This window comes from Convolutriloba macropyga, chromosome 13 (assembly GCF_964194025.1).
Source record: "Convolutriloba macropyga chromosome 13, txConMacr16.3, whole genome shotgun sequence".
Lineage (NCBI taxonomy): Eukaryota > Metazoa > Xenacoelomorpha > Acoela > Convolutidae > Convolutriloba > Convolutriloba macropyga.
In genome coordinates, this window is record NC_134480.1 from 19,762,408 (window position 1) to 19,789,933 (window position 27,526).

General features: G+C 36.7%; 1 protein-coding gene across 1 annotated transcript in view; it reads right to left on the reverse strand.

Annotated features, from left to right (window-relative positions):
- LOC142352210 (uncharacterized) overlaps nt 1-27,082 on the reverse strand; it is a 29,122-nt gene extending 2,040 nt beyond the window's left edge. Inside the window, exon 1 of the mRNA XM_075404645.1 lies at nt 25,805-27,082. Within this exon, the coding sequence (XP_075260760.1) occupies nt 25,805-27,046 (1,242 nt within the window). The 5' untranslated portion in view covers nt 27,047-27,082. The remainder of the gene's footprint in view (nt 1-25,804) is intronic.
- Nucleotides 27,083-27,526: the final 444 nt, after the last annotated feature.

The following is a 27,526-nucleotide window of genomic DNA, read 5'->3' on the forward strand; positions in this document are numbered from 1 at the left end:
TCAGGGACGGTTTATTGATTGAAACAGTCGGTAGAACCTGACGGTGTGACACAATTCTGTTGTTCGATGTTCGTAGTGTGGATGACAGGAACAGAGCGTCTTTGTATTTTCTGTGGTTTAATTGTTCCCGTGCAGCTCTGATAGTGCCTGTTGCAAAGATGTTTTGGAAATCTAAATACAAAAGGATTGCGAGAAGCCGGGAAAGTTTTATCAAATTTTTTTGCACAGAAGGGTTTTCGAAAGAAATTTTATCAATGCTTGCTTCTCTTAAAGTTTAGTGTGATGTTTGTGTGATAATGACTAACCATAAAAACACCAAAGTTAAAAATGAACATAAACCTGTTATAGCTGTTAAAGTTATGGAATTAAATTTCGGTTTCAGCGAAACAAACTTATTGATGAGTTTTCCGGCAAAATCGTTTTTCTATTTGAGAACGATGAATTTGTTGTTGTTGTTGAAAAGTTGATCCTCTTTACGGTAATTTGAAAAATCAAACTCCGACAAAACATTGGGTTTTGCTGCTAATTCCTTGTATAAATCGTCAGGTCGACTTTTATAATACAGACAGTCTGTATCAGAATATATCAAGCAACAACCAAAATGCGGCTTCATTATGTTATAGTGAAACCTATACATTTGAATTTTAGCTGATTCTAGAACTGTCGCGCCAACAATTGTTGGCTTATTCTAATAGATTCTCTTTGGGTCGTGTGTGATGGCAGCTAAGTTTCCGCCAAAAATTTTAAATGTCTGAAGGTAGAGCGTGAGACCTTCTGGAGCACTTGATCTGCATTCTGCGCTAAGTTGAATTTCATTCTCCTTCTTTTTGACTGACAGGTTTTATAGTAAGCGCCATTGTTCATAAGTCTGAACAATTTTTCATCGAATTTATACCTAGCCGTCTGTCTTTTTTCCGTGTTTAGTTTGATATATGGCTTCATCCAGTTTTCTTGCAAAAATTGGAGCATGCGGTGTACTTTTCCAACAATCAGACCAAGCTGTACATAAAGTTGTAGATTCCGGTAATGAAAAGTGTAACACCTTTTGTCCGTAACGGTTTGTAGTAACTAGGGGACAGATGACCGCGGCATGTTGTCATTGAATTTCAGCTCTCTCTGGTAAGTGCTCAACCACTCATAGGGTTCTATTTCCTTTGTTGGCGCAAGAGGGAAATCACGATTGAGGTTTCGTGCATTGTTTGCGTACGTCAAATCTACTTTAAGGAGTTAACCTATTGGAGAATGGGTTGCTGTATTGAATACCTGCTCGAGTGGAGCTTCCGTCAGCAAAAATTCACCAACCGGAATATGTTTTGTTTTCATGCTTCCACCATAAAAGTTGTTAGCATCTACCACGAAACCAAAAGTCAACTCGAGCTCACTGTCATAATTCCCCATATATGTCGATTTGGCACTTGTTGTCCCAAGTATACAGGAAATCGTCTCCTTGCATAGTATACTTCTCATGTAGTTTTTTAATGTTTGTCATGGAGTTTTCGGAGCTGTCGTTAACGAATTCTTTTGGTGTTGCAAAACCGTTCTCAATCAAAGTTAGAGCAAAACCGGAGGTTATGTTTTGTCCGATAACTTCAGTTGAAGATGCGTCCAAATTAGCTGGACAAGATGAGCCTGGCATTAAAAACGACTCAAAGTCGAAGTAAATAGTAAAGGGAGCAAACCTTCGCGCCTTAAATTTTTTGAACCGGAAAGAATTTTTTTATCGTCGCCGGGCATCTTTACTGTTGCTGGTGCATGGTTTCAACATGCATCATTGTGCACTTGATGTTGTTCTTCAGAGTGGGAAAAACCATAAAAGTTCCTGCAAGGACGCAAACTGTTTGTGAAATATTTTTCTATCACAGTGCATACCAGATTAAGGAGGCTATTGATATGAACATAATGATGTTTATCTTCGTTAAACAGGAGTAGAAGATCCATCGTTCGTTCAATGTTCTTGTTATTAGAAACTTTTTAGGAAGGAGGTCTCCTTATGAAAATTGAAACACATTGACCTGCACGTCATTCATGATTCTGAACTGATGTATTTCGTTAAAGCCCAATGGCATAGAAAACTGGCCGCGGTGCTTGATAGCCTCAGGTTTAGTTCTCGGGTTTAGTAAATTGTGTTCTTATGTCGCGGGAAAGGTCAGATAAGTTTGGTCCTTGCAGATCACGATAGCAGTAGTTGAAACATTCGAAATCATCGTGGTTGCATATTTTCAATAAAAAGCGTTGATTCCGAAGACAAGGAGAAAGCTCAATAAAAGATGAACCACACATTGGCGAAAACTTAGCAAAATTTAAATCAACCCACAGGCTTTTCTTTGAAGAATCCAACCACTTCGATTAGATGCGAACACAAAAAGTATAGTGAGCATCTTTTCCACCATGTTATAAAACGTTTCGTTAGACAATTGATGATAAACAGGTGTCATTTCAGATTTGGCGTAGATATCAACATCAGATGCTTCTCCGTTATCATGCGCCTCTTAATGAACTGATATTTTCACGTTGAATTGAACTTTTTGTGGACCCGCGTTCAATGTTTTTTTTCATTGATTTCATCTCTCTGAGCATTTCTGAAATCGAGAAGGCCAACGGTGTTGTTATTATCTACAATACGATAAGACTGGAGACTCCTTCTAAAGGCCGACTCTGTGAGGTTATCTCGTTGTTGTTGTTGTTGATATTGTTGTTGATGCTGCTGTTGTTGATGTCACTGTTGATGCACAATTGGGTTGACAACACTCGAGTTGTCAAGAACAGGTAACACTTGTTGCAGCAGATTTCTAGCCTTGAGGTTCAAAGATCTTTGATAGCGGAGATAATTGTCCGTCGCATGAGTCTATCCCTGTTCAGTTCAGATAAAGTTTTCTTTGCTTCCAGATCATTACAAAAATTTTTTGTTATTTTTGTGAAAATTGTTGAGAATTATTTTGATAGGAAGGCGGGACCTGTTATAGCGATCGAAAGCGTGCTACTCATTGATATTGTCGCTAAGTCTCTTTCGTTTTCGTTGATTGTGAGTCTCGTCTGATAATTTGCAAACAATCTCTCTAGAATGTCATTGCTGGCAGAACCTCCTTACTTTACCATAAAAAAACCACCAGAAAAAGAATTTCAGTTGTTAACCACTTTTTCTTGATTTTTGGATTTGTCCTTAATGTTCGAAACTTCTTTGCATCCTTTTCCTCCAAACAAGAGCCTTTCACTGCAAACTTAATATCATTGAAGCAAATGTATCCTTTGGTTTCCTAAACAATTGTCGTTCTTTCTCTTAATAATTAAAATTTCTCGTTCGGTTGAAACTTCTCGTTTTTTCGAAATATTTCAAAAAATTTCATTTTTTTTCAGGAAATATTTTTTGGGCCAACCTTAAAATATTAAATAGACAAGTCTAATAACTAAAGAGCGATAAAAAATTGCTAGTTTGTTGATGAATTTGTTCGAACAAGTTAAATTTTATCGAAGTGCATTTATTTGTGTTCATGTGGGACATGATTGAACTTGTTCAATTCATTATGGAAAAGCTGAAGATTTTTACTGTGATTTAAGTCTATATCACAAACATAAATAAAGCAAAGCCAATCACAATTGAACGAATGAAAAACATAGATGCACAATTGTTGAGCAATCTAAAGCACGCATATAATAATAATTTGAGTTTTAGTTTTAAAGATCAATTATACCCTTCAGCTTGTTTTCTGGTCTTCGTTTTTTAGGAGCCGCACAATCTTGCGGTGTCCCACAGCTTTTCGGCGTTTAAAACAAAGCTGAATGGGATTGTTGTGGTGTATGAAAGCTTGTCCCGGATAGAATGCTCAAGTCGAAGTCTTGGTCTCCGTTGCAAAATTTTTGTTGATAAATTTTAGCAAACAGGGATGGGCTAGGAGTCGGTGTAACTGTAGGACTAAGGTCCACTGCAGGCGTCACTGGCTCACATGTGGGAGTCTGACTGGCCGGAAAGTAGGGCGCAGACTTGAGTCCCCACATATCTGCTAATTCATTGCATGCCCGATAGAGCCAGAGTTCATTTTCACACGTGGAACATACTCACAACGGTAGCAGTAAAATATCCTACGCACTTCGTCTGTCAAGGAGTCAACATCGTGATTTTCGAAAGCAGGTATGGTTTTAGGAGGCAAAAATCCCACCGGAAGTACTAAGGCTGCTCTCAGAAGGCTTCGTTTTGTTAGGTAGAGCTGCAATTGCGTTGATAAAGAGTTTTGGAATTAGACAATGCTGGTATACTGTCCAATCATCGCCAATTTATTTCCGTTGAATCAAGATTCAGAAGAAATTTTAACCGACATTATATCAATCAATATCTGAAAGAGCACAAATTGAAAATATTCAAGATTGAAATTACAACTGGTTAGCATGAAAGACCAAAAGAAATGAACAAAATAGATTTGGAGGAGAAAATACGTAAAGTTTTTAACACACCTTGGCGCTTATCTAGGATCACATTTGTTTTTTAATTTCTACTTTAAGGTTATAACGGACCTACAACCAAGTTATCTTAGGAATACTCAAAACGTAGGTCTCAATTGCATTTCTTATTTAGGTTAACACCTGTTTTAAATTTTCTGTACGCAAATACCAATGCTGCACGTTCGCACTAAGTTTATATGAAATTCAACGTGTGCTTTTATTAACTTCAAAATACACACCTGGGGTCACATCTGTTTTTAGTTTTCAGGATTTGTGGTTGAACGGACCGCAAACCATTTGTTTCAATTTTGTCACATTTCAGTGGGGAAACTTTATCTACGGTCACACCTGAAAATTTTTATACAATCCAAAGTGTAGGCAACAGACAGAGTCAAGTACGTCATAGGCGTACTTGGCTCTGTATTCACACGTCAGCTGGATTTAATTAGACAAAATGACTACACTGATTTAATCCCAACTTGCAGCCGCCATTAGTTTGAATCTTCAAAGATAGAGAAACATTAGAATACTGAAAGAGATAAAAACAAGTTGTACAACATATCTTTCACTTCCACTGAAGATACAGAATTTGGAGATTGCTAATTTGATGTTTCCAAATTTTATGACCGTTTAATATGGTGCAACGCTCAAAACTAATTAAGGGACAAGCAAGGTTGTATGTGTTTCCGAAATTGTTTAAAAAGGCAGTAGAAGAATACAATTTTGAACAGAGAAAACTCAGCAAGAATTTGGGAGCTTGGTCAATACGGCAGAGAAGATACTTGAATCAGTAGTTCCAGAAAAGTCAGCAAAAGACTGTTCAACAAAACCGCCACCAAACTAAATGGCCTAAACTCCAACACGAGAGTGTCAGCAAGGATGATGGAAGTAATGTATGAGTTCTCCAATTTATTTCAAACACTTTCAGAAACAACTTAGATTCAAAAATTGATCAAAAGCCAACAGACATTACGAGTTTGATTAATTATGCGATTTGTCTTCACTTTCAGTCAGAGTTTTGCCAAATAGTAACTAACCATTTTCATCTTCTGATTGATAGCTCAACTTGTATTGGGTCTTCAAAGCAATACAAATTATTTGCTGTCCCCTGTCTGTTTACAACTTTGAAACAAATTTTTCAAATTTGAACTGGAAATGAATGGAGGTGAATTTACCAAGTTAAAATTAGCCGTTATCTTTCATAACAAAACAGAAAAAAATTTACCCAGCAAGGGTTTACAAGCGTCTTCCAATTTTCTTCTCAATCACAGCAAAGACGTTGAAGACGACAAAAACGACGGCAACAAATCTACCGGAATCGCACAGAAAACAATCCACAATACCATCTCAACAATAACCGGCCATGAGCAAATTCAAACTGACCAAATTTGTACAGAAACTTTAAAACGAGTTGAAAACATTTTAGGTGATCCTCTTTCGGGTGTTTCTTGTTAAGTTATGGACGTACTTGTTAGTGGTTATGGTAAATTAGATATTGATTCTGAGTTACTCTTTGTTTGTCTTGTATTTGAAGAAAAAATTAAAATTAAAAAGAAATATTTTATTCAACAAATATTAAAACGTCATATGAAGTGCAAAGCAAAGCAATTGAACATCATTAATTGTTACAATTTTCTTTCAATAAATATAACGTGCATTATAAAAACAAAAAATTCCACACAGTTCTGAGTTTTGACTCTGAATTGGTTGATGTTCGATAAATTGACATATTTGTGCATTATTGTCAGAGAGTCGGTGATACAGGTCCTTATAGGCAAAACTAGATTGTCTCAAGGGGTCGGCAAAGATAATTTTAATGTTTCGATTACATAGAAGAAGCCAGTGTGTACCAGGGCATTTCCAGGGCGAATCATTTACGACGAGAAAACTATTTTTGCATAGTTTTTGCTGAATTTTGTTGGCAGCGTATACACCACGAAATTTGTATTTCAGTTTTCTACATTTTTCAATGAGCTCATTGATATCATCTTTATCCATTAGGTGGTTAAATATAATTTTTTGAAACCCGGTGCGCAGAATCCACACAAATTGTGCTAGCTCTTTCGCCAAAAACGATTTTTTCAACATTGTTGGGCAAGGCAGCCGAAAAATTCAGCTCGATCGAATTTGAGCAATTTGTTAACTCGGGATGAATGAAATCGTGGGAAGCTTGTTGAGTACTGATCAAGTAAAAAAACACAATAAATTGGTTTGGGTAGTCTGTCGAACTTATGCCCTGACCATTGTCATTATAGGCTAAGTCTGATATTGTATTGAAGTAAAGACGCTTATCATCATTTGTTGATATTGGACTATCTGCGACTGGCATCCCAATTCAATGGATATATATCTGTTCCAAATCAAATTTTTGAAAACGAAATGGTTTTTGTCTATTGTTACCACGAAGAGCTCCGTTTGCGTTCCAAAATAAAGCCAATCTTCGGATTGATTCCCTGGCAAATATGTCTTCATGTTTCCAACTGTGAAGACCAGTAGAAGCCAAAAATGTTTTTGTAAGGGTTTCAAGGTACGGATAGGAAGCCGGACTAGTAAGCAAAGTTTTTTCAATTGCCGACACAACGTCACCCTTCAAAGTCATCTTACGCACATACATATTTGCTGCGACGATTTTCACTTTAAAATGCTTAGCGGCATCATCTGACATAATTACAAAGTCATCAATTGATCTTCTAAAAGCAATCCAAAGAGTTACACCACTTATTAGATGCCTGTCACATATGAAAAAGTCGACTGCAACTTTTCTGTGAAACGTGCATTCATTTGACTGTCTGACTAAAACTTTTCTTCTATTTACTTCTGCAGTTGATAAGGCTCCCGGAATTTCCTAATACGTACAGTCTTGACAAGCTAACCAAGTGTTTTTTTGCGTCTTTCCTGTGTGAAAACTCAGTCTCAATAAAACTTTTGTGAGCATAATTTCCATTTGCATTTGCTATTTTTAGTCCGTCGGCTACAGAGTGCAGTCAGAGAGCAGTGATTGCAGCACATTATTGCAAAATTATGAAAGGTCATTTTTAGTCACATCTGCAGCAGCTGTAACGCCATAATTTAAATTTGCATCAGACGAAGGAACAATTTTACATTTGATTTTCAGGAATATTTTATGTAAATCAATAAAGTTATTTCTATCGCCAATGACTTCAATTTCCAACATTGGACCATTGGGGCTATACACCGGGCCCAGTTTTTGATAAAAATTTCCATAAGATGTTACCAAGAAGAATGGTTTTTCAAACAGATCTAGGGAATAATGAGTTTCCTCTGTTGAAAATAAATTAGCGTCCATTTTTCACCTTTGCAAAAAAATTTGATCAACTTCTTCTTTTTGGAGCTCTTGACTTTGAAAGGAATGAAATTTTACGCTTTTTATAATTTTGATGGTGTCTTTATAATTTTTGATGGTGTTTGAGACTGTGTTTTTTAAGGCTTGTTTTTGTGACTTCTTCTTTGAGACTACATCTACGAGTTTACATCTACGGGAGGATCCTGTTTTAAAAGCTCTCTGCCTATACGTTTTGCAGTCGGTAGAACAAAACGTCGAGCAAGTGGTAAAGCAACGCGTCCTATTCCCGCAGCTAAAGCCCCAAATCCACTTCCCCTTTGTCTATATTGGCCGGAAAGATGCGACAAAGATGTCAACTTGTGGCATAATAGGAATCCATGCTAGTCGGATTTTTTTTAAATTGTAAAAATAAAATAAATTTACTTGTTCCCGAAAAAGGAACCAATTGACCTATCTCAGTGCGAAACTCAATTGGAATTGATTGTACAGTGTTTGATAAGTTTTTTGCTTGTCTAAATTTGAACAAAATGTCGACGTGTTGGTTCAAGTTCGCACGCGCTAGCGTTTTTCAGACTATAATTTGAATCAATGACAGGCAATAACGGAGTTTTAGCGTCACCCACATGGTGATACTCAAAAATGTTTCTGTAGATGAATATTACGTGATTTCCCGCGCATTGATCAGCAGGAATTTCTCCAAAGTATGCTTTTGTCCCATCACTTTTCATCATCTTTTTGATGTAACTGTACCATTTTGTAACAAATATGTAAACCCCGTTCATCTGGAATTCCTGTAAATTATGATTCGTTCATACTTAGCTAAATTATTTCGTTTTTTTCCAGCACTCTTGATTTCTCGAAACAAAAAATTGGGTAAACCAATTGTTCGCTTGATAGTACCTAGAACTTGATTGACATTGTCAAAATTGCCAATCATGAAGGACAGTTTTTCTCCATTGTAAGGCCGAGAAATGACATAAGCAACAGAATAAATTTTTTGCTAGACTTCGTCTCCCTTCAGACTGTATGCTTTTAAATCTTCATTCACGACGTGCTCAATATTTGTCGGAAAAATTGTTTCACTGAGAGTCAACCTACAAACACCAGAGAGTTGAATTTCATCATTGAAAAAAATGCGAAAAGAGGCCAGAGTATTTGACCCAAAAATCTGCATAGAAGCTGATGAAATGACATAAACAGTGAACTCATCGTCAAAACGATTTCTACTCATTTTCTTCTTGCTGTTCACAAAAAACTGCAATTCTCTTTAATAAAATATTTCTTCTATTTATTTTTGTTTGCTTCAATTAGGGAATATGATGGCGGAAACCATGTCGGAACATCTGTTAACTCAAAAATTTCGTGAGTAAACGATAGTTCGTAGCCCGTACTGAAAGCTTAGTCTTTTTTGACAATTCTGACAACATCTTCAACAAAGGAGCTAGGGTTTTGAAATACAGTTGTTTCAGCAATCAAGGATACAGACCGCGGTACGTCTCTTTTTTGTAACTTTGTTTGGTGCAAGTTTTGTTATCCGGTGAAGACGTGAGTTTATTGTATTCACTATTCATTATTGTCTAATTTGTCAATGTAGGCATAAGTCTAGTTTATTGAAGGTACCTATTGATGACTTTTTTCAGGAACTAATAGTATGTTTTTCAAAAACAGACTTTATTCACTAAAATTGCTATAAAATTGATTTACTCGTGAGATGCACAGTCTTTTGAAATCTCCGAGAAAATCTGTTCCATCATCAACTCGAACTTTTTTGTGTTGTTTGTTTGATAATTTTTTTGAATGCATCAGCTGCTTCTGTTGTCTACTTTGGTTTCTTTGGTTCTACTCTAAACAGAGTGGCAGACAATCAACTACTACTACTAAAAAGTACTTAACATCGCGATTTTATTCTGCAAGTTTGTCAACATATGCTGAATTCAATGATCATATATCATTGATATCTTTAACAATCACTTTAAGTCTGGGAAATTGCATTCGATTCGAACGGTATTCTGTGAAGGTTGGCTTGACATCTAAATAAGACATGACTTTTGCTAAAGACATTTTGCTTTGTTTTGTAATCGTTTTGAGCTTCCAAATGATGCGGGAGCTCTTGAGTAGAGTTGTTCTAAAATTCTTCTCTCAGAAGACGAAACGAGACCATTTTTCCTGTTTAGCCTTTATTTAGTTTGTCCTTTCGTTTTCTTCTCCTTCTCTGTTGTGGTTCGTTTTAGAGTTCCGCGTCCATTTTGCGGACTTTGATGCGTTGGGAAAAAGTATTGGTCGCTCTCATAGCTTTCCAATATCTGCTTGGCGTAAGTGTTTGAGACGAAATCAGGCTCAAGTTGAAGAACCAACAAGATTCTTGAATATGCCTCTTGACTATATTATACAAAAATCTATATTGTACATCGGTTTGTTTATTGTCAATTTAGGTTATTTGGCTCTCCTCCCAAAGAGTGAGTTTGTTTGATTGTAGAATGAAATCGAGTACTCTTTCCGCACCTTTGATTTTGTGACCTTCTTTCAATTATACGTTTTTATTATGCAATCTATTGATTGAATATTGGTGTTTTTGTGACAACCGGATCCCTTTCACTGTCATCACTGGAAGCCTCCATTTTTTCCTCCTCTTCAAAAATTGTTGAATCTGTTTGGACCACTCACTCTGCTGTATTTGCATCTTGTTCAGTATTTGTGGATCTTTTTGGATCACGCTATATGTTTTTTTCCTATATCGTCTTCATTTATTAGATTGTTTCGTTGCATAAGTGATAACTCAATAGTTTTTTACATTGTGGGTTTCCAGAAATTTAGCTCTTTCGTTATAAACTTACATTTTGGAATTAAAACGAACTCTTCTGTATGCATTATGATTTCATCAAGTAAATATAACACGAAAGACCAACCGTTTTTAACAGTTCTGATTCTCTGCCAAGAATTATTTTCTTTGCCTTTAAACATGTTTTTTTGATAAAGTTTTTTGAAGTGGTTATTCGTGAGATTCAATCGGTTTTTTATCAATTGCAACATTACCGTTGACTAAGTTGAAAGAACACTCGAAGAGAAATTGAATAAAGTTTTTAGAAGCTGTCTTTATCAGTTTTTTTGTTGATATTGCTTGACTGGAGCATTTGCCGCAGCATACATAGTTATCTCTGTTTCATTTGAAAGTCCTGGTGGCACAAAGTTCGAGCAGTATCGTAAAACGTCCGACGTCTTAGAGTCTAAATCAATTAATAAATGACCAAGAGGCTGTTTGGTTGCTAGCTCGTAACTTTCTTTAAAAATTTGTGTGTTTTGTGCTGTCGACCAATTAAACCAATTTGTTGAACATCACGTGGTGATTTGAATAAAATGATGTGTGTTGTACTAAAGTCAATTGTTCTCGACCACTTGCGTTGTTGGAATAATTTGTGCTTAACGTAAATAACACTTATATTTTTGTGACGCCCTGCAGTCGCATGTTTCGAAAACTCTTTATGTTTAAAATTTCTTTACATGAGTTATCAAAAACAAGAGGAGAGTCTTCTAACTCTGAGACAACTTCAAAGCTTGAAATTTTTTAAAACTGTATTTATTCAGTTTTCTTTCTAACAACTCAAATTTTGGTTGCTCATGCTGATAGAAATAAAAAAATGACTAAAGTTTAGAAGAAAAGTTGTTATGTAGTAACATTTTGAAAATCAGTTCAGTTTTGCCACAACAAGATGGACCACAAGCTGCCCTTAAGAGTAGATCGCTCGTTGAAAAAATTTTGTTCATAGTTTTGGGTTTGAAAGCACGTAGTCAACTGTGTAAGAGAGGAGCAAAAATGTTGACTCCTCGCAACCCAATTGAAAAAAACGACAACTTGACAAGAGATACTACAATAATTCAAACTAAAATAAAAATTTGAGTAAAATAAACAACTTCTGATTTTGGCGCTCATAAATTGCAGAATCCCCAAGATCTCCTTTCCTGTTGATTGTCATTAAAAACAAAGTCGGTTTGACCACCCTCCGTATCCAACTGACCCGCAGTTGATCTCATGGTGAAAACTGTATTTCAGAATATAATTAACAAAACAATTAAACTTTTAAATCAACATGAATATTAGTTTTGTTAGTCTACTATAAAAAATTTATAAGTTATATAACGAGAGTCTTTGTCCTCGTTTTTGTAAGCAAATTTGTAGCTTGCCTTCATGCCATATTCCATCCCGTAATACGTAACTGAATCCACACAACCTCGTTCCAGAAGCTGCTTAATTTTCTCAGGTAGATTATCATCGTTCAGAGGCACTTGCACTGCAACTGATCGCTTTGGTATGGGTAAAAGGTTAGATTCATTCCCTGCATTTGATCTGTCATAGACATGATACAGTTGAAATTATTCTGAAAGTGAAAGATATTTTTGAAGGATTTTGTTGCGGCTCCAGTCCAAACAACTTGCTGTTTCCTCAATACAGTGTCCCGACTCTCGCTTTTTCCTCTTTTACCAATGTAATAACCAATTGATTTTCAGCCGTTAAGCAACTGTAAACGATCAATCTTGGAGACATTTTGACTTGAAGCACAGTGGAAAGGGACTCGGTTATTCTTAAGTTTTACCCTGTCCTGTCTCAATTAAATGTGTAGGCCATGTGATCGGTATTTCTTTTTGTTTATATATAAAGATTTTCAAAACCGTTTATTCAGTCGATTGGAATGTTGACTGCAGGAGTGGTTGTTCTTGACTTTGAAGGCCTTCAAAGCAAAAAATCTGGTTTTATTGTGAAAGAACTAGCGATAACTTGCAATAATTACAGGGATACAATTTCATTCTCGCCTCCGCACTCATTCAATTTTCTTACTTTGAGTGAACAAAAATCTAATCAGTGGGTTTCAAAATATTTTTATAGTTTGGGTTGAGAGAGGGGAGATTACCCATAATGCTATCTGCAACAAATTTTTCAGAGTGTAGTGCTCCAATTTCTTCTATCTGATTTTTATACAAAGGGTGTAAAGAAAATTGACACATTGCAAAAACTGCTTCAGAGAAAATTTACAAACCTTGAGGAGTTGTTACGCCCCAAAATTGAACAATTGAGTGTCTATCGGGAGACCCAAATTTGTGACTTGCATTCAACGACTCGCCGAAAACGACAGAAAAACAAACATTGTGCGAGAAAGAAGGCCCAATTGTTCTACTACTGGCTGATCAATGAATAAACGTCGGTTGGAAAAGACAGCACCGTCTGTTCTCATAAACAAAACCACAAGCGTCGCCAAGTTTATCATGCAAACGCAAAAACTTTAAAATTTTGAAATAAATGTCTTACGAAGAATTGTCAATCTCAATCAATCCACCATACGATCTGAATTTCAATGCAATTTCCAAATCAAGGTCATGATCCAAATACAAACCCATTGCTAAAAAAACTCTTTCACCGTATTGTGAATATTCTTTTTTCACTTCCTTGTATAATTCATGAATCCTATCCAAGTCCACCTTAGCATTTCTTGTCATTGGGCACTTTTTCAGAAATGGTAATTTTAGACAGTAACCCAATCCCCTAATCCCTTTCAGTCAATTGTTAGAAATAATTCCTCATAAGCCGGAAAATATTGGGATAATAACTTGTCTGGGAGAGAGCTGTCGCTGCATGTAAAAGTTTTGGTTCTCCTATCCCATGAAAAAAGTTGGCTTGTCATAAAGCATGTAGAGGGTTGAGTTGTCCTCAGGACAACACTATCTTTTACTTGGGAGGACAACCCCCCCATCTTCCATGTACTAAATGTTATCACTTTTGTCTCCGTTTGGGTCTAACGTTTGAATGAAATATCTATCTCACATGAACTTTGCCAATGTCCCTCTTTCACACTAAAATACGACACACATAAAAACACACTCCCATAAATAAACCCACACAAGCCTGCTCACACACAAACACTCACCAACAAAAAAGAATCTGGGCATGTAATCGTAACTCGAAAATCGTCACCGTATATATATTGCTCGAAAGTATTTTCTGCACAACTGCGCGTGGGCATCCTTAAGCATCTGTATTCGTAGAATTTGAAGTGAACTTTTTGAAGGATTTCGATTTTTTTGTCATTTTTGCTGTTTCATGAGCATAAGGGTCAATGAATTTTACAAAAACTTGCAGACGTGTTACTAGCGTTAAATGAAAACACGCAGTCTCGCACTGGACACATTATAAGTAACTTTTTTAACTTGTCATAATTATGCTCTCAGCTAACACTATTTCACTAACACTAGCTCTTTCCTCTCTCTCTCTCTCTCTCTCTCTCTCTCTCTCTCGCTCTCTCTCTCTCTCTCTCTGTCTTTCTCTTTTACGCTCATACCACACATATTGAGAAGGCGCACACTCAAACATAAACTCACACAAGCATGCAGCACACACAAACACACACACACATACGAAACACCAACACAAACTTCACCAACCAATTAAAAGTTCACTTTAGGCATCTGATATTTACACAATGTTCCTCACCGTTCAATTTTGTCTCAATTGACTTTTCTCAAAAGTCTAGTTGTGAAGTTCTTGAGGAATGTGTATTGGTAATCGTAAAATTGACACTATTATCGGAAATGAACTTGTTGAATTATTGGGAATTATTTTCTCGTTTTTTATGTTACTTGAACGTAATCCGCCCATTCGTGTCTTCAAAATTGAGGCAGACGTAACGAGAGGTAGATTTTAGTAACACTATTGTGGTTCTGAACATATTTAAAAGCGCCAATTTTAGCAAATTTTTCTAATTTGACTGAATTTCTAACTTTTCTTCCTTCTGACTGTTTTTGCAATCTCCCTCTAGTCCTTTTTAACAGGTAAAGGAACTTTGAAAGCTGTTCGTAAAGTCTCTTGATTAGTGTTTTTGAGGAACATTGGTTTTCGGTAAATTCATTGTTTTGACTTATTTCCCCTCTTAAGTAAGAGTGTTTTCAAACAAGTCGGGAAATTTAATAATTTTTTGAGAACTATAAAAAAATTTTTTTTTTGAAAAAAAATATTTCGTTTTTCATATGAGGACTTCTGTAGTCAGTGATATTCTAATCTATTCGATTCAAAGAAACGCCCGAATACTGGAAAAAATCATATTGAAGGGCAGTTTCAAAATACAAAGAGCTGAAAAAATTTTTTGTTTTCAAAATAAAGTGATCATGTGATAAACTTTCCAACCTCAGAATCCATAAACTGTTTAATTTTGTTTTTATCTATTTCTCATTATATTAGAGAAGTTTAGTTCGAATTATCTCCTCTTACTTTTTAGGGAATACAAACAGAAAGGCAGAAAGGATAACAAAAGACTTCGTTCTTTTCTTCAATGAATTTGGTTAATTTTGTGTTCATATCATGATACTATGTTTTTTTTAGTTTTCCAACGTTTTAAAAATACTAAAATTGTCGTTTTTCATTCTCAATTTTTCCTTCGAAAATTTACCCCTTTTTCAAATGTCTGATAATTTTTTAAATAAAAATGAAAACTAGATCCTGAGGTCCACAAAAATGGTTTCTTTCTTTTTTCTCTACAACGCATAAATAAAATGTGTAAACTTTACTTAAGAAAAAAGCCAGCTTCGCATTTATTTTACCCCATATTTGAGAAATTGTCGGAACAATTATGTATTATTTAGTATTTTTTGTTATTATAATATATTGATATTAACTTATATTCTTTATAACATCAATAGCGCTCGTAACTTATATTCTGTATAAAATCAAAAGCGCTCGCTTGATTCTGTGCTCAGACACCCCATTTAAAAACAAAAAGTGGCAAATTTTGTGAAGGAAAAACCGATACCTTCACCAGCTTTTTTCCGGGTTGTGATGAGAATCGAGCTTGAACCAAGAGTAGAAAAGAAATTTGTAAAAGAATTCTGTATTGATGAAAAAAAGCATGAAAAGTTAAAAACAAGGGCCACAGATAGACATAAAAGACATGATCCAGATTGGATTGCGAGCTCTTTAAGAGATCACAAATAAACTTAAAAAAATTAATAGCTTCAAGAATTTAAAATGAGCTTACCTATATTGCGCTACCTTTTTTTAAAACCGTATTACAAAGCAATAAGTACATTTTTTAGCAACAACTTTTATTGTTTTTGAAGTACAAATTAGTTTTCCTTTTCGAAGTTTAGTGTTGCTTCAGTTTTTCAATATCGTAGTTTTACGAGATGCTTCTAAGTTGAAATTAGATTTTCAGTGATCTTGGCATGTTTTGAAATTGATTGGAAAATTAAAATTTTTGCTCCAAAAATCGGATTAATAAAAAAATCGATTTAATCATCAAATTCGCGACCCTCCTTCATCTTTTTAGGAACTGTTGGCATAAACTTTTGAAAGTTGTTTTTCTGTGAACTTAGAATACATTTCAAGGCTTTTTCCTTTTCCATTTTTGTCTCGTGTGCTGTATTGGAAGTTGCTAGATCAACAAAGATGGTACTACAAAGTCTTCTTGTGAATATGTGCTTGACAATTAAAAAGTGTAAGAGAAAACTTTTGATCAAATTATAATATTTGTTCTTCTCGTCGGTGCTTTATTTTCGTTTTCTGTTTATGATTTTTCTTAGACCAATTGGTCTATTCGGTGCTGACCACTAAAGCACTTCAACAAAAGTTTAAGTGTTTTGTCTACTGGAGTATTATATATAATTTAATTAATTTGGAGCTACAACTCTTAAATATTTTCAAAGTAGGTAACAGAATTAAGAATTCTGAGTTTTGTCCGTTCATTTTTTTCTTTTTCCTCTGGTTTTTCTTATATCAAATAAGTTTCTCAGATAATTAATAATTAAAAGCATAGAAAATTAAGTGATTGGTTTTGTTACAATGCATTTTCTGCTAAGATTTTAATTGAGATTTGTTAAGCTAATGTTTTTGTTTTGTTTTCTGAAGCTCATTTTTGCTTGCTTTTTGTATCGTAAAACACTTCTTCCCCCTCTAATTCAGATTTGCTTACACTGTTTTTATAGTTTCAACGGGTTTTTTACACTTAGGTTTGAGTTTAAAGCTGATTTTTGCAATTAGTTTTCAATCACCTTTATATTTTTTTCTCTAACGGAATCTAAATTTGGAGCGAGCAATGGTGAGTACCAAGTGAAATTATTTTAAAGAAAGCACAGTGAGAAGTACTCTTGGTTCAGTTGCCATAGGATTGAAATGGATTTCTCGCTACTCAACTTTGTATAATAACATTTTTCAGCCATTTAATCCCAAAATTGATTCAACCCAAAACCACCAGATTATCACCGAAAATTTTATCCTATCTCTGCATTCAAATGAACAATTATCAAATCTAATGTTACGAAAACATTAAGTAATCCAAAACTTCTGGCCTTCAAGAATGCGGAATTAAACAACTTGGTTCTGTATGAAATTGAAGAATAAACATGAGATAGTTTCTTAAATTAAATTCTTTTGATTCAACATAATACTTGATAAATCTGATATTTTACAATGCTATTTGATGTGAATCGAAAAATTTGAATATCTGTCTTTGTCTAGAAGACGTAAAAACTTGTACTTTCCTAATGCAACTATCTAAGTTTCATATCCAATTGTTGCAAAACTGTGTTTCCGATCAGGGGCCCTATCAGAGGGTTAAAGCCGGCGATCAAATTCCCTATATAGTATCGACTCAGGTTTCGACGTAACTCCTTGAAGACGCAAGGAAGGCGCCAACTCACAAAATTTAAGATGCCTTAGGAAGTTATGCCTTTTTTGCTTTAGGAAGTAATGGAAAACTAAAAGTCGGCAGTTATTTTGCTGATTCTAAAATGCAATGAAACAAAAAATGGATGCTGAATCTCAGATGCAATGAAACAAAAATGTAATAGTGTTGAATCAACTTTTCCATCACCTTCAGTAGTCCTATTAGGGACTGGATAAGATAACTAATGCTCTTCTGGTTATAATTTTGCTTTTAACAATTGAGTATTTAGTTTTAATTTTGTGAAAATCTTTTTAGCAATAACTTGCAGATTAAACTAGGGGGTGATATGACTGAGGTGCAAAAATTTTATTCAAATGTCAGTCATTTAGCTCCAATTTTAGTCTCCATTAATGAAATTTATTGGAATTGGTTGAAACCTATTTATCCTTAATTATAGGAGTATTGGGATGAAGCAATGTCGAGTTAAATTATTGCGGGGTTTAAAGATAAGGGTGTAAGAAGTCCGTGTTAAAAGAATAGGGGTGAAAAAAGAGGACATCATTTTTTAACATAGTGGCGTGCTATTTAATAACGCATAGTAGATGAGGGCATAAAAATTGCATTGGAACCGAAGCAGAATGGATCCTAAGAATCTTTAAACTGCTGGTTGCTGCTTCTGCAGTGAATGTCACATCTTCTCTTTTAAGCTGTTTACAAGAATATTTTACTAGAATATTAAAAGTTTAATGGACCTGCCGTACTTTATTATTTTGCTGTGATGATTTGCGGTGCGAGATTACAGAGAGAATAATATTTGACTATTTGCGGCGCGAGATCTACTTTCACTTTTGTTTCGCTTACTTGCGGAGCGGGAAATCAAGAGAAGGTTTTGCAAACTGAATTGGATTGCAGAAAGTCAGAACAATGAAATTAATAAACTGAAACCACTCGAGCACAACGTGAATGCCTGATCAGACATGTCTGATCACGAAGCGGGAAACTAACCAGACAGTTGAAACAAGATCATAAGATTAAGATTAAAATAATGAACTAAATTAAAGGCATCATATAAATTTTACTGCATCAATGAAATTGAAGAATAAATAAATGTTCGGGTATCACATACCCTTTGCAGCAAGAGAAAATTGTAGAATACAATTTTCAAAATTTATAAAACAACAATATTTACAAATTAATACAAGGTCCCCGGTTAAATAGATAATATCAATATATTTACTAGTTATCATAGCTAAAAAAATACGATGATTAATACAATATACGATGTTTTTCTTTTTGCAGTTTTCGAGCATTACATATTCCAATCTTTATTGTCAGAATCTGGTTTCTCTGCATCGAGAGCTGTCATCGTCTGAACCAGCGTTGGGGTGTCCATATATAGCAGAGGCGTATTTCGGGTAGCGGGAGGCGAGACAAAGCCGATACGGGGTGACACATTTTGTTCCTGGGGTTGAGTTTCCACAATTTGCTGTACCGATTCGACAATGGTGTCAGGTGGTGCAAAATTTTCCACATCACCCGCTCGGCGGGGTCGTTTCGGTGGAGGCAAGATATCAGACGCTGGTGGAGAAGTCTCGAAGCCATAATATGATGGGCTTCGACGAGGACGGTCTGAAGTACGCGTAGTAGATGATGTTGTGGCCGGGTGAGTAGACGTAGTTGTGGTTGGTTCGCTAGTCGAGAGTGGAGGTTGTTGATTGCGTATCGCAGAGAAGTTTGGTAACTTTGGGATGCGTTCCCGCATCGCGCGTGAGATGTTCGATCTTTGCGATGAAACCCTGCTGCCCGGTTCTCTCTTCCTGTGCTTCATTTTCTTGTCACCCTTTTGCTTTCGGGTGAACTCTTTGATATGGCTGTGAATCAGCTCTTCCACGACTTTTTCTCCAGAACGGGGTCCGCGTCTATCAGCATAAACTTTCAGTGGAGTTTGCCTCTCCAACTGTGTGCCAAATTTCGCAATATCGCTATTGCGAACTGTCACCACTTGCTTGCCCGGTTCTTTTATGGTCGACGTGGTGGGGCTCACTTTAAAAATTTGCGACCCAGGGGCAAGGACCCCGTATAAACCCTCCAAGTTCTTTTTCGAGCGTCTCTCGCCATGCACCTTTCTCACAAGATTCAGTTCGGCCGCACGCTCTTTAAGGGGAATGGGGCGGATCGCCTTGGTCTTGAGGAATCTTGGTTCCCCATCTGTACTGGCCTGCTCCCTGGATCGTGCTTCTGTAGTAGCTCGAGTCATGCCAAGTTCTACTTCGATATCACTACGATATCCATTGGTCCACTTGTCGTCAGGCAGGATCTCTTCGGGCATCACTGTGTCCTCGTCTAAATAATGATTTATAATACTCTTGTATGACAGGTTCAGCAAATTAGGTTTAGTTGCAATCACACTTAGCGGGGTATTAGGCTTTCTTCCAAAGTGTGCTTCGAAGGGCGAGGTCTTTGTTTTTCTTTGTTTACATATACGCAATTGGTGAATGATTATCTTTAATGCATGCTTTACATGAAAGGCGTGTGTAGATATTTTCTCTTCTTTGATACATGCGAGTCTATTCTTAATTGTTTGAATTAATCGTTCCACCAACCCAATAGCACGATGATCATTTACAGGCGCTTCAATAATTTCGATGTTGTTTTTATTACAAAAAGTCTTTACTTGATGTCCAATTAAACATTTTGCTTGGTCTAAACGAATAGATCTTGGCATTCCATGAGTTTCAATATACATGTCCAAAAATTTCAAAACATTTGGGCCATTAACTTTGTCGTAAATATATGCAGTTGGATATTTAGAAAAGCGATCAATTGCTCCCAAAAAGTACACCTAATTGCCCTTTTCATCAAAAATTGGTCCCCCAAAATCGTTTTGAATTTCTTGATTAGGTTCAACACACTGTATATGAGGAGTGAATTGCTTAGCAGTAATAACTGATTTAAGATTCTTACCAATTGCTGTGCATGGTTTGCACTCAGTGGATTTGACTATTAATTCCCGGTGCATGTAGGGCCACCAGGAATGTGTAGCCATACTAATCATGCCCCAGGTACCTGGCTGACTTGAATGGATATCATCGATCAGCGCTTCGCGGAGTACGTTAGGGATAGCCACTCGTTCATCTACGCACACGCACCCGGAGCGCATGTGCAGGTCCCTCCAATACAAGTGTATGTAGGGGTTTATTGCTTTTAATCGGCTTTCGTTGTTGGTCAAGATGCAGTCTCTGACCTCCTTAAGTACAGCGTCCTTACTAGTTAGAGAGGCAATCAAAGACTTATTGAAAATTTTGGATACGATATAGTCGAAAGTGGGTACGTGCGGGATCGGCGTCAATGGGGTACTAGCATTAGAAGAATGAGTTGAGGATGTTTGAGTTGTGTTTGGTGCCGTACTTGTTGCATGCGGTGTACTATTATTTTGCGTAGATTGATTCGCCGCGCGAGAGCTGGTTGGCAAATTAGATCGCGTACTTGCTGGGCGCGTAGTGTTGTCGCTAGTTGAACGTTGATCCGCTGCGCGGGATGCATCATTGAATTGGACTCGGGTTATTCTCTTTTTCGAAGGCATTCTACTATTTATTGAATTGATATATTTGAATACGGATGATGATTGATTAGAATTTTTTAGTTTAGAAGGATGCAACTGATTTCTAGAATGGAAGAGGCAAAAAGCACTGATTTTAATTCTGGGTGATGACTTTTAGAATTATTTTTGGAATGTGATTTGATTGGCGGGATTTGTAATTGAGTGAATGAATGCTCGCGCTGCGCGTATGTCACTTTATTCCTAATTTGGATTAATTGTTTGATGTTGCTGGTATCTTCCAGGACGAGAGAGGTGCAAAGTGGACTTTGTGACGCGAGTGTTAAATACTTTAAATTGTTTAATTGACAAATATTATTTGAGGCATGATTTCGCGAAGCCAGTGAATTGCCAAATACATGTTCGCGTACTCGCGTAGCGCGGGTGTTAATTGAATTTATTGAGTTATTAGTGGTCCCAATTTCAGGTGTAGTTTGTAATGCGGGATCAAGTATCTCAATTTTAGATGTGTTTTGCGGGTCGAGAGTGTAATTTGTTAATAACTGGTGTAAATGTGATGCAGGGTGTTCAGTGTTTAATTCTAATGCGTTAACTGATTTCGAGATCAGTTTCAATTTGGCAACAATAAATTCTTCATCGTATGTAGAGATCTATTTAGCTTTTTGGGATGGATTGCGGGAAATATAATCGACCAAACCCATTTTTGCCCCAGGAAGGTGTTCGATATCAAATTGAAAAGGAAGAAGACGATCGACCCAGCGGGTCAATCTACTATTGTATGATTTATTAGATCTATGTTCTTTCATAATCAAGAGAAGTGCTCTGTGATCGGTAATTACTTTAAATTGTTTTCCATACAGATAATTTTTAAAATATTCTATTGATCAGACTACACCCAAAAGTTCAAGTTCATTTACACTATAACGCTCTTCACAGGAACTTAAAAATCGAGACGCAAATGCAATTGGTTTCCACCCATCTACAGTTAATTGTTCGAGAGCCGCGCCAAGACCTGAGCGGGATGCGTCGCATTTCACGCGTGTTTCGAGTTGCGGGTTGCAATGACTATTTGCAGTTGCGTTCGCTATGCGAGTCTTAATTTCTTGAAAACAGTTTTCATGTTCAGTTGTCCAGATGAATTTTGAAGACTTCCGCAGTAGCGGGCGTAGAGGATGACTTATTTGGGCTAGATTAGGGATAAATTTCCCAATATAATGGACGGATCCCAAAAATGAACGGAGTTTCTTTAAAGTTTTCGGTGCTTCGAGAGCCAGAATTGCCGCGGTCGTAGATTCGAGGGGCGAAATACCTTCTTGTGATATATGATACCCAAGCCAATCAATTTCTAATTTACCAAAGTGGCATTTAGGAAGATTTATCCTAAGATTTTCGTCGTCTAAGCGTTGGAGACATTTCATTACATAATTTTTGTGATCCATCAGAGACCCTCTGCTAACAATCAAAATATCATCCAAAAAGCAATATGTATTTTCTAAGCCAATTAGAGTATAATCCATAGCTTTTTGAAATTCAGCTGGCATATCTGTAAGTCCGTAAAATCCTGTTTGAAATCTGTAAGTGCCAGTCATATCTCCACTAATAATATTAAAATTACGATGATTAGCTGTGTTGATGTCCTGATTTAATTGACTAAATGCGTATTTCAAATCAATCGTAGAAAAGTACGTTATGTTTTGCGAAGCGGGAGCACTTATTTGCTGAGATATCGATTCAATTAGCGTATCAATGTTTGGCATTTCATACTTGTTCTTGTGAATAGCTTTATTTAAAACTTTTAAATCCAGTGCAAGCTTTATCGTTTGGTCTTTTTTAACTGTAACCGCAATAGGTGAGATGAAATAATTATCAGGACAGCTTGACAGTTTTATAATGTGTTTTTCAGCTAATAGTTTTCTAAGTTCTGTATTAACTTTGTCTTGAAGATTGATAGGAATTCGTCTACCTTTTTGATGTCTAGGTTGGAAATTCTTGTGAAATTTAGATTTTGCTACATGACTTTTTGATCATCCAATGCGTGATACCAAACCAGGAAATATTTCTTGCTAGCCTGGTTTGAACAGATAGCCTGGTTTGAAATTTTTTCAAACCAGGCTATCTGTTCTTTAAATTCAGGGGATGCGATGTTGTTGACACTGTTACCTTTAAGAAGTGTAGACTGAGTTACAGCAAGTCCAAGTTGGTTGAACAAATCACGACCTATTAAGGACTTTAAACCGTCGGCCAGAACTGTGAAAGTTGCTGTGTCGCATAACCATCCTTTGCTCGTTACGGGGGCTTGAATCTTCCCCAGTACCTGTATTGGTTCGTTAGAGAAGTTTCGTAGTTATGGTGGTGACGATTCTTGAATCCAGAAAGCGCGGGGGCTGCTTTGTACCACTTGCGACGCGAGTGAATGATGAAATATACTGCATGCACTCCCGGAGTCCACGAGTAGAGTTGTTTTGACATTTCCAATCTTGAGAGGCATATTGAGGGGTTCAACTTTCTCCACTGCGGTTTCAATCATTGCGACTGTGTTGTCCTCTTCACCGCTTCTGTAATCTGATTCATAGAGTTTTGCCGGTTGAACAAAATTTACCGAGTCCTTTGGGTGTCGCTCTTCTTCTACCACCCGAACCATCTTTTTCTTAGGATCTTGTGGCTTTACGTTGATGTTCTTCTGCTGTTTACGGCAGACCTGTGCAAAGTGATTTAACAACCCGCAATTGTTGCATGTCTTTCCTTTTGCAATGCACTTTTCGCGATGATTTGGGAGCCAGACTCCGCCACAATTCGAACAATACAGTGTTGGTCTATTATTTTGGAACATTATTATTGTTCTGCCAATACGGTCTTCGTGAGTTGTTGTTTAATTGAATAGCATTGACATTCGCCGGAACAACAATTTTATTGTGCTGTTGTATTTGATGTTGGTTTCGCATCCCGAGTTCCATATTGATTGCGAGTTCCAACGCCTGTCGCGGTTCTACCGTTTGTTTTAATAGTTTTTTTTGGATCTCGGGATCGATCAGATTTGTGATGAATACATCGCGTATCAGAGTTTCTTCTTTGTTTTCAAATCACTGTTTTCCGCCAGTTCTTTTAATTTACCATAGAAATTAAGTTTCACAGTTTCTCCTCTAAGCTGTTTTGTGATCAGGAAGACATGTCTGTCAAATGTTATGTTGCGCGGGCGAATGAATGCTTCCTCCGCGATTTTCCAAAAATCGATAGTAGCTAGAGTGTCTATCATGATGAGCGGGTTCTTAAAGTTAAGGATTCGACGTCCCTCTATTCCGATGCTCAAGTAAAGAAGAGAGAGACTGTTTTTCGGTCTGCCAATGACCACGGTTTGTCGCCACACATGATGCCTACCTCAATAAGTCGTTGGCATTTGTTTTGCCAGTTCATCTTCTGTTGCGCGTTGCGCGCGTTCCTCTCCCTCTCTGATTGTGCAGATGCACCCACAATTGTCTCTTCTTAGATTGGCTCTAGAGGTAGCTCTACCGTATCAGGTTTTGGGCCGAGTAGCGTGTCCAAAATGATGTTTTCTTTGACTAAGAGTGCCAGTTTGTATTGTACCCTCCACTTCTCCCAGCGAAGTGGTGGATCCGGTGTTGGTTTGTCCCAGAAAGGGTCGATTCCAAGGGGTGTTCTTTTCGATGCTGGCTGCGCCATGTCGTACGTTATTATTCTGCTGTGATGATTTGCGGTGCGAGATTACACTTTCACTTTTGTTTCGCTTACTTGCGGAGCGGGAAATCAAGAGAAGTTTTTGCAAACTGAATTGAATTGCAGAAAGTCAGAACAATGAAATTAATAAACTGAAACCACTCGAGCACAACGTGAATGCGTGATCAGACATGTCTGATCATGAAGCGGGAAACTAACCAGACAGTTGAAACAAGATCATAAGATTAAGATTAAAATAATGAACTAAATTAAAGGCATCATATAAATTTTACTGCATCAATGAAATTGAAGAATAAATAAATGTTCGGGTATCACAGGACCAATTAGAACGCTAATTTTGCTTTGTTCACATGAAACGAAATACCCAAATAGGGACAAACATTTACTCATAACGACCGCGTATCGACCTATTGAGGGCATTTTTCATTATAAGTAAAACTATTTGTTGCTGAAAAACCCTGATACTTGATAATTTTTCACAATTTTTGAAAAAAATTTCTCAACTTAAGCTTAATATGCTTGTTGTTTTCAGCAAGGATTACAATTACGGCGGGCATCAAGCTTGGATAGACATTTTTGTGGCCTCAATCTACACAAAAATGGACTTGAAGTTCACAATTGCCCAGCGTGGTCTCAACTCACTAAAAATAACATTAAAGTCCACGTTTTTCTATTGAAATAGCCGAGTCTTCGTAAGCTCAATGTGGATCGAAAAAACTGTGATAAATGGTTTTAGTTAGATGGTTCTATGTTTTCATATGGGACGAAACTGAAGGCAGACCTCAGTATGTGCTGCTGAGTCTCTTAGTTCTGAAAATTGAAGAATCCCATTTTGGTTTGTGATAGTCTCGTATCAAGCCAAACGGGCTCTTGAGGCGCGCAATATATGGTACAATATATGGTGCAATATATGGTACAATATAGTACCAATGTAAATAGTACCAATTACACAAAGTATTGAAATCGGTGTGAAACGATAGACGTGTGAAAAAATTGGGATGAAAAAGTGGAACACCGCTCCCAGCTTGCCAACTTTAAGTCAAGACTTATGACCAAGACCTGAAATATATACTGATTCGGAATATAATCTGAATGAGCACTTATAAAGACGACGCTCAAGGGGACTGTGAGGAGGGGGGGGGGGAGGGGAACAACATTGGTGTTTATTCCAACCTTTCTTCTTTCGCTGTATTCAATCTTCTCAATTTTGTCCTTTTTGAAACCGGTCGTTTTTGGTGGATATTTGTCAATAATATTCATAATCTCGGTCTTCAGTTGAAAATCGGCTTTTCCTCTGCAGTTATCCAAGAAGTTAGCCACTTCGGTCAACTCCTTCTCGTACTTTTTCTTCTCCTCTTCCAGTTTCTGGTTCTCGCTTTTCAGGGTTTCTTTTTGAATCTCTCTTAAGTTCTCTTCCGCTTCTTTGTACCAATCGTGGCTGGTGACATTTTTGGGAGTCAATGATATTCCCAATTCGATGCTCTTCTTCAAATATTCCCTCGCCTTCGCTTTGCTGTTTTGCAGTTTGAGGACCTTGTAATGATAAGTCCCCATTTTACTCATTAATTTGGCCTCTAGTTCGATGTCCTTGTCTCTGACTTGGGTCCAAGCGTAATGGTATAAATCATAGACGTAATAAACTTTGTCGAAGTCTAAATTTTCGTTTTGTTTCATGACTTCGTCGTGTTTTAAGGTCGCAGCTTCCAGTGATAACTGACCAACCGCTTGTGTCATTTCGATGATAGTTTCTTCTTCCACAACTTCGATTTCTCCATTCAATTCTTCCAATAATTTTTTGACAGTTTCTGACAGAAAACGCATTTTCTTTGATTCACCGAATAATTTTTTGAAGCTTTCAACGGGGCGTCTTACTTCTTCAAAGTTGTACTTGGCAGCCCTAAAATCTTGGCTCTCGGATTTGAAAACGCCGTTCGAAAAGAACAATTTGGCTATCTTGTAATACAACACGGCTTTCACTCCAAACATGTTATTATGCGTGCCTTCAGCCATCGCGTTCAGAATAGAATCTTTGCTCAAGTTTTGAGCCGATTCTTCAAAATCAAATAGCAGTTGGTCAATTTCATATCCAATTTCCTCGAAATCATTACTATCATCGGTCACCAGTTTCAAGTAAGTTACCCAATGAAAATATTTCGAAATTTTCTCCACGTCAAAGGTGTTTATGTCACTGCAACGTTGTGGGTTTTGAACGAAAAACTGGCGCTTGCGGTCCAAGTTTTTCTTGATCATCGAGAGAGCCGTTTCTTTTTGTTCACTGGTTATTGCGGCCAAGGCCGCGTTGCAGTAACTTTTGTAACTTTTGTCCAGCCAGCATTCAACCAAAGCCGGAGATTTGTTTTTAGTTTCCTTGCTTTCGTAAACTTCGGCTTCTTTTAAACACCAATCGAAACTCATACTGTGGGGTAGAACGAAGATTGATTGTCTCGGTTGTACTGGCTAAAATTAAAGCAAAACAGTACTTCCACAAAAATAATAGCTCTAGGCGTGTTAAATGTATAAAATTTAAATTCCTAAAATGTTTCAACTGACAGTTATAACTTAGATAACTATGGCCATCAACTCAACAGATCAACAGTTTATTGAATCACTCATCAGCAGTCCATTTCAGTTCTCTACACATGAAGTGGGCTTTTGTTGCCAATTGTGTTTTATTCAGTTGAAAACAAAAATTCGTGGTCGAATGAATTAACATATCTTGGGTGGTTTCCTGGATTGCTCTGGATTATATCAGAATTTGAAACATTATAGGATTCTATATATTACATACATACATATATATATATATATATATATATATATATATTTATATATATATATATATATATATATATATATATATATATATATATATATATAGATACACATATATAAACG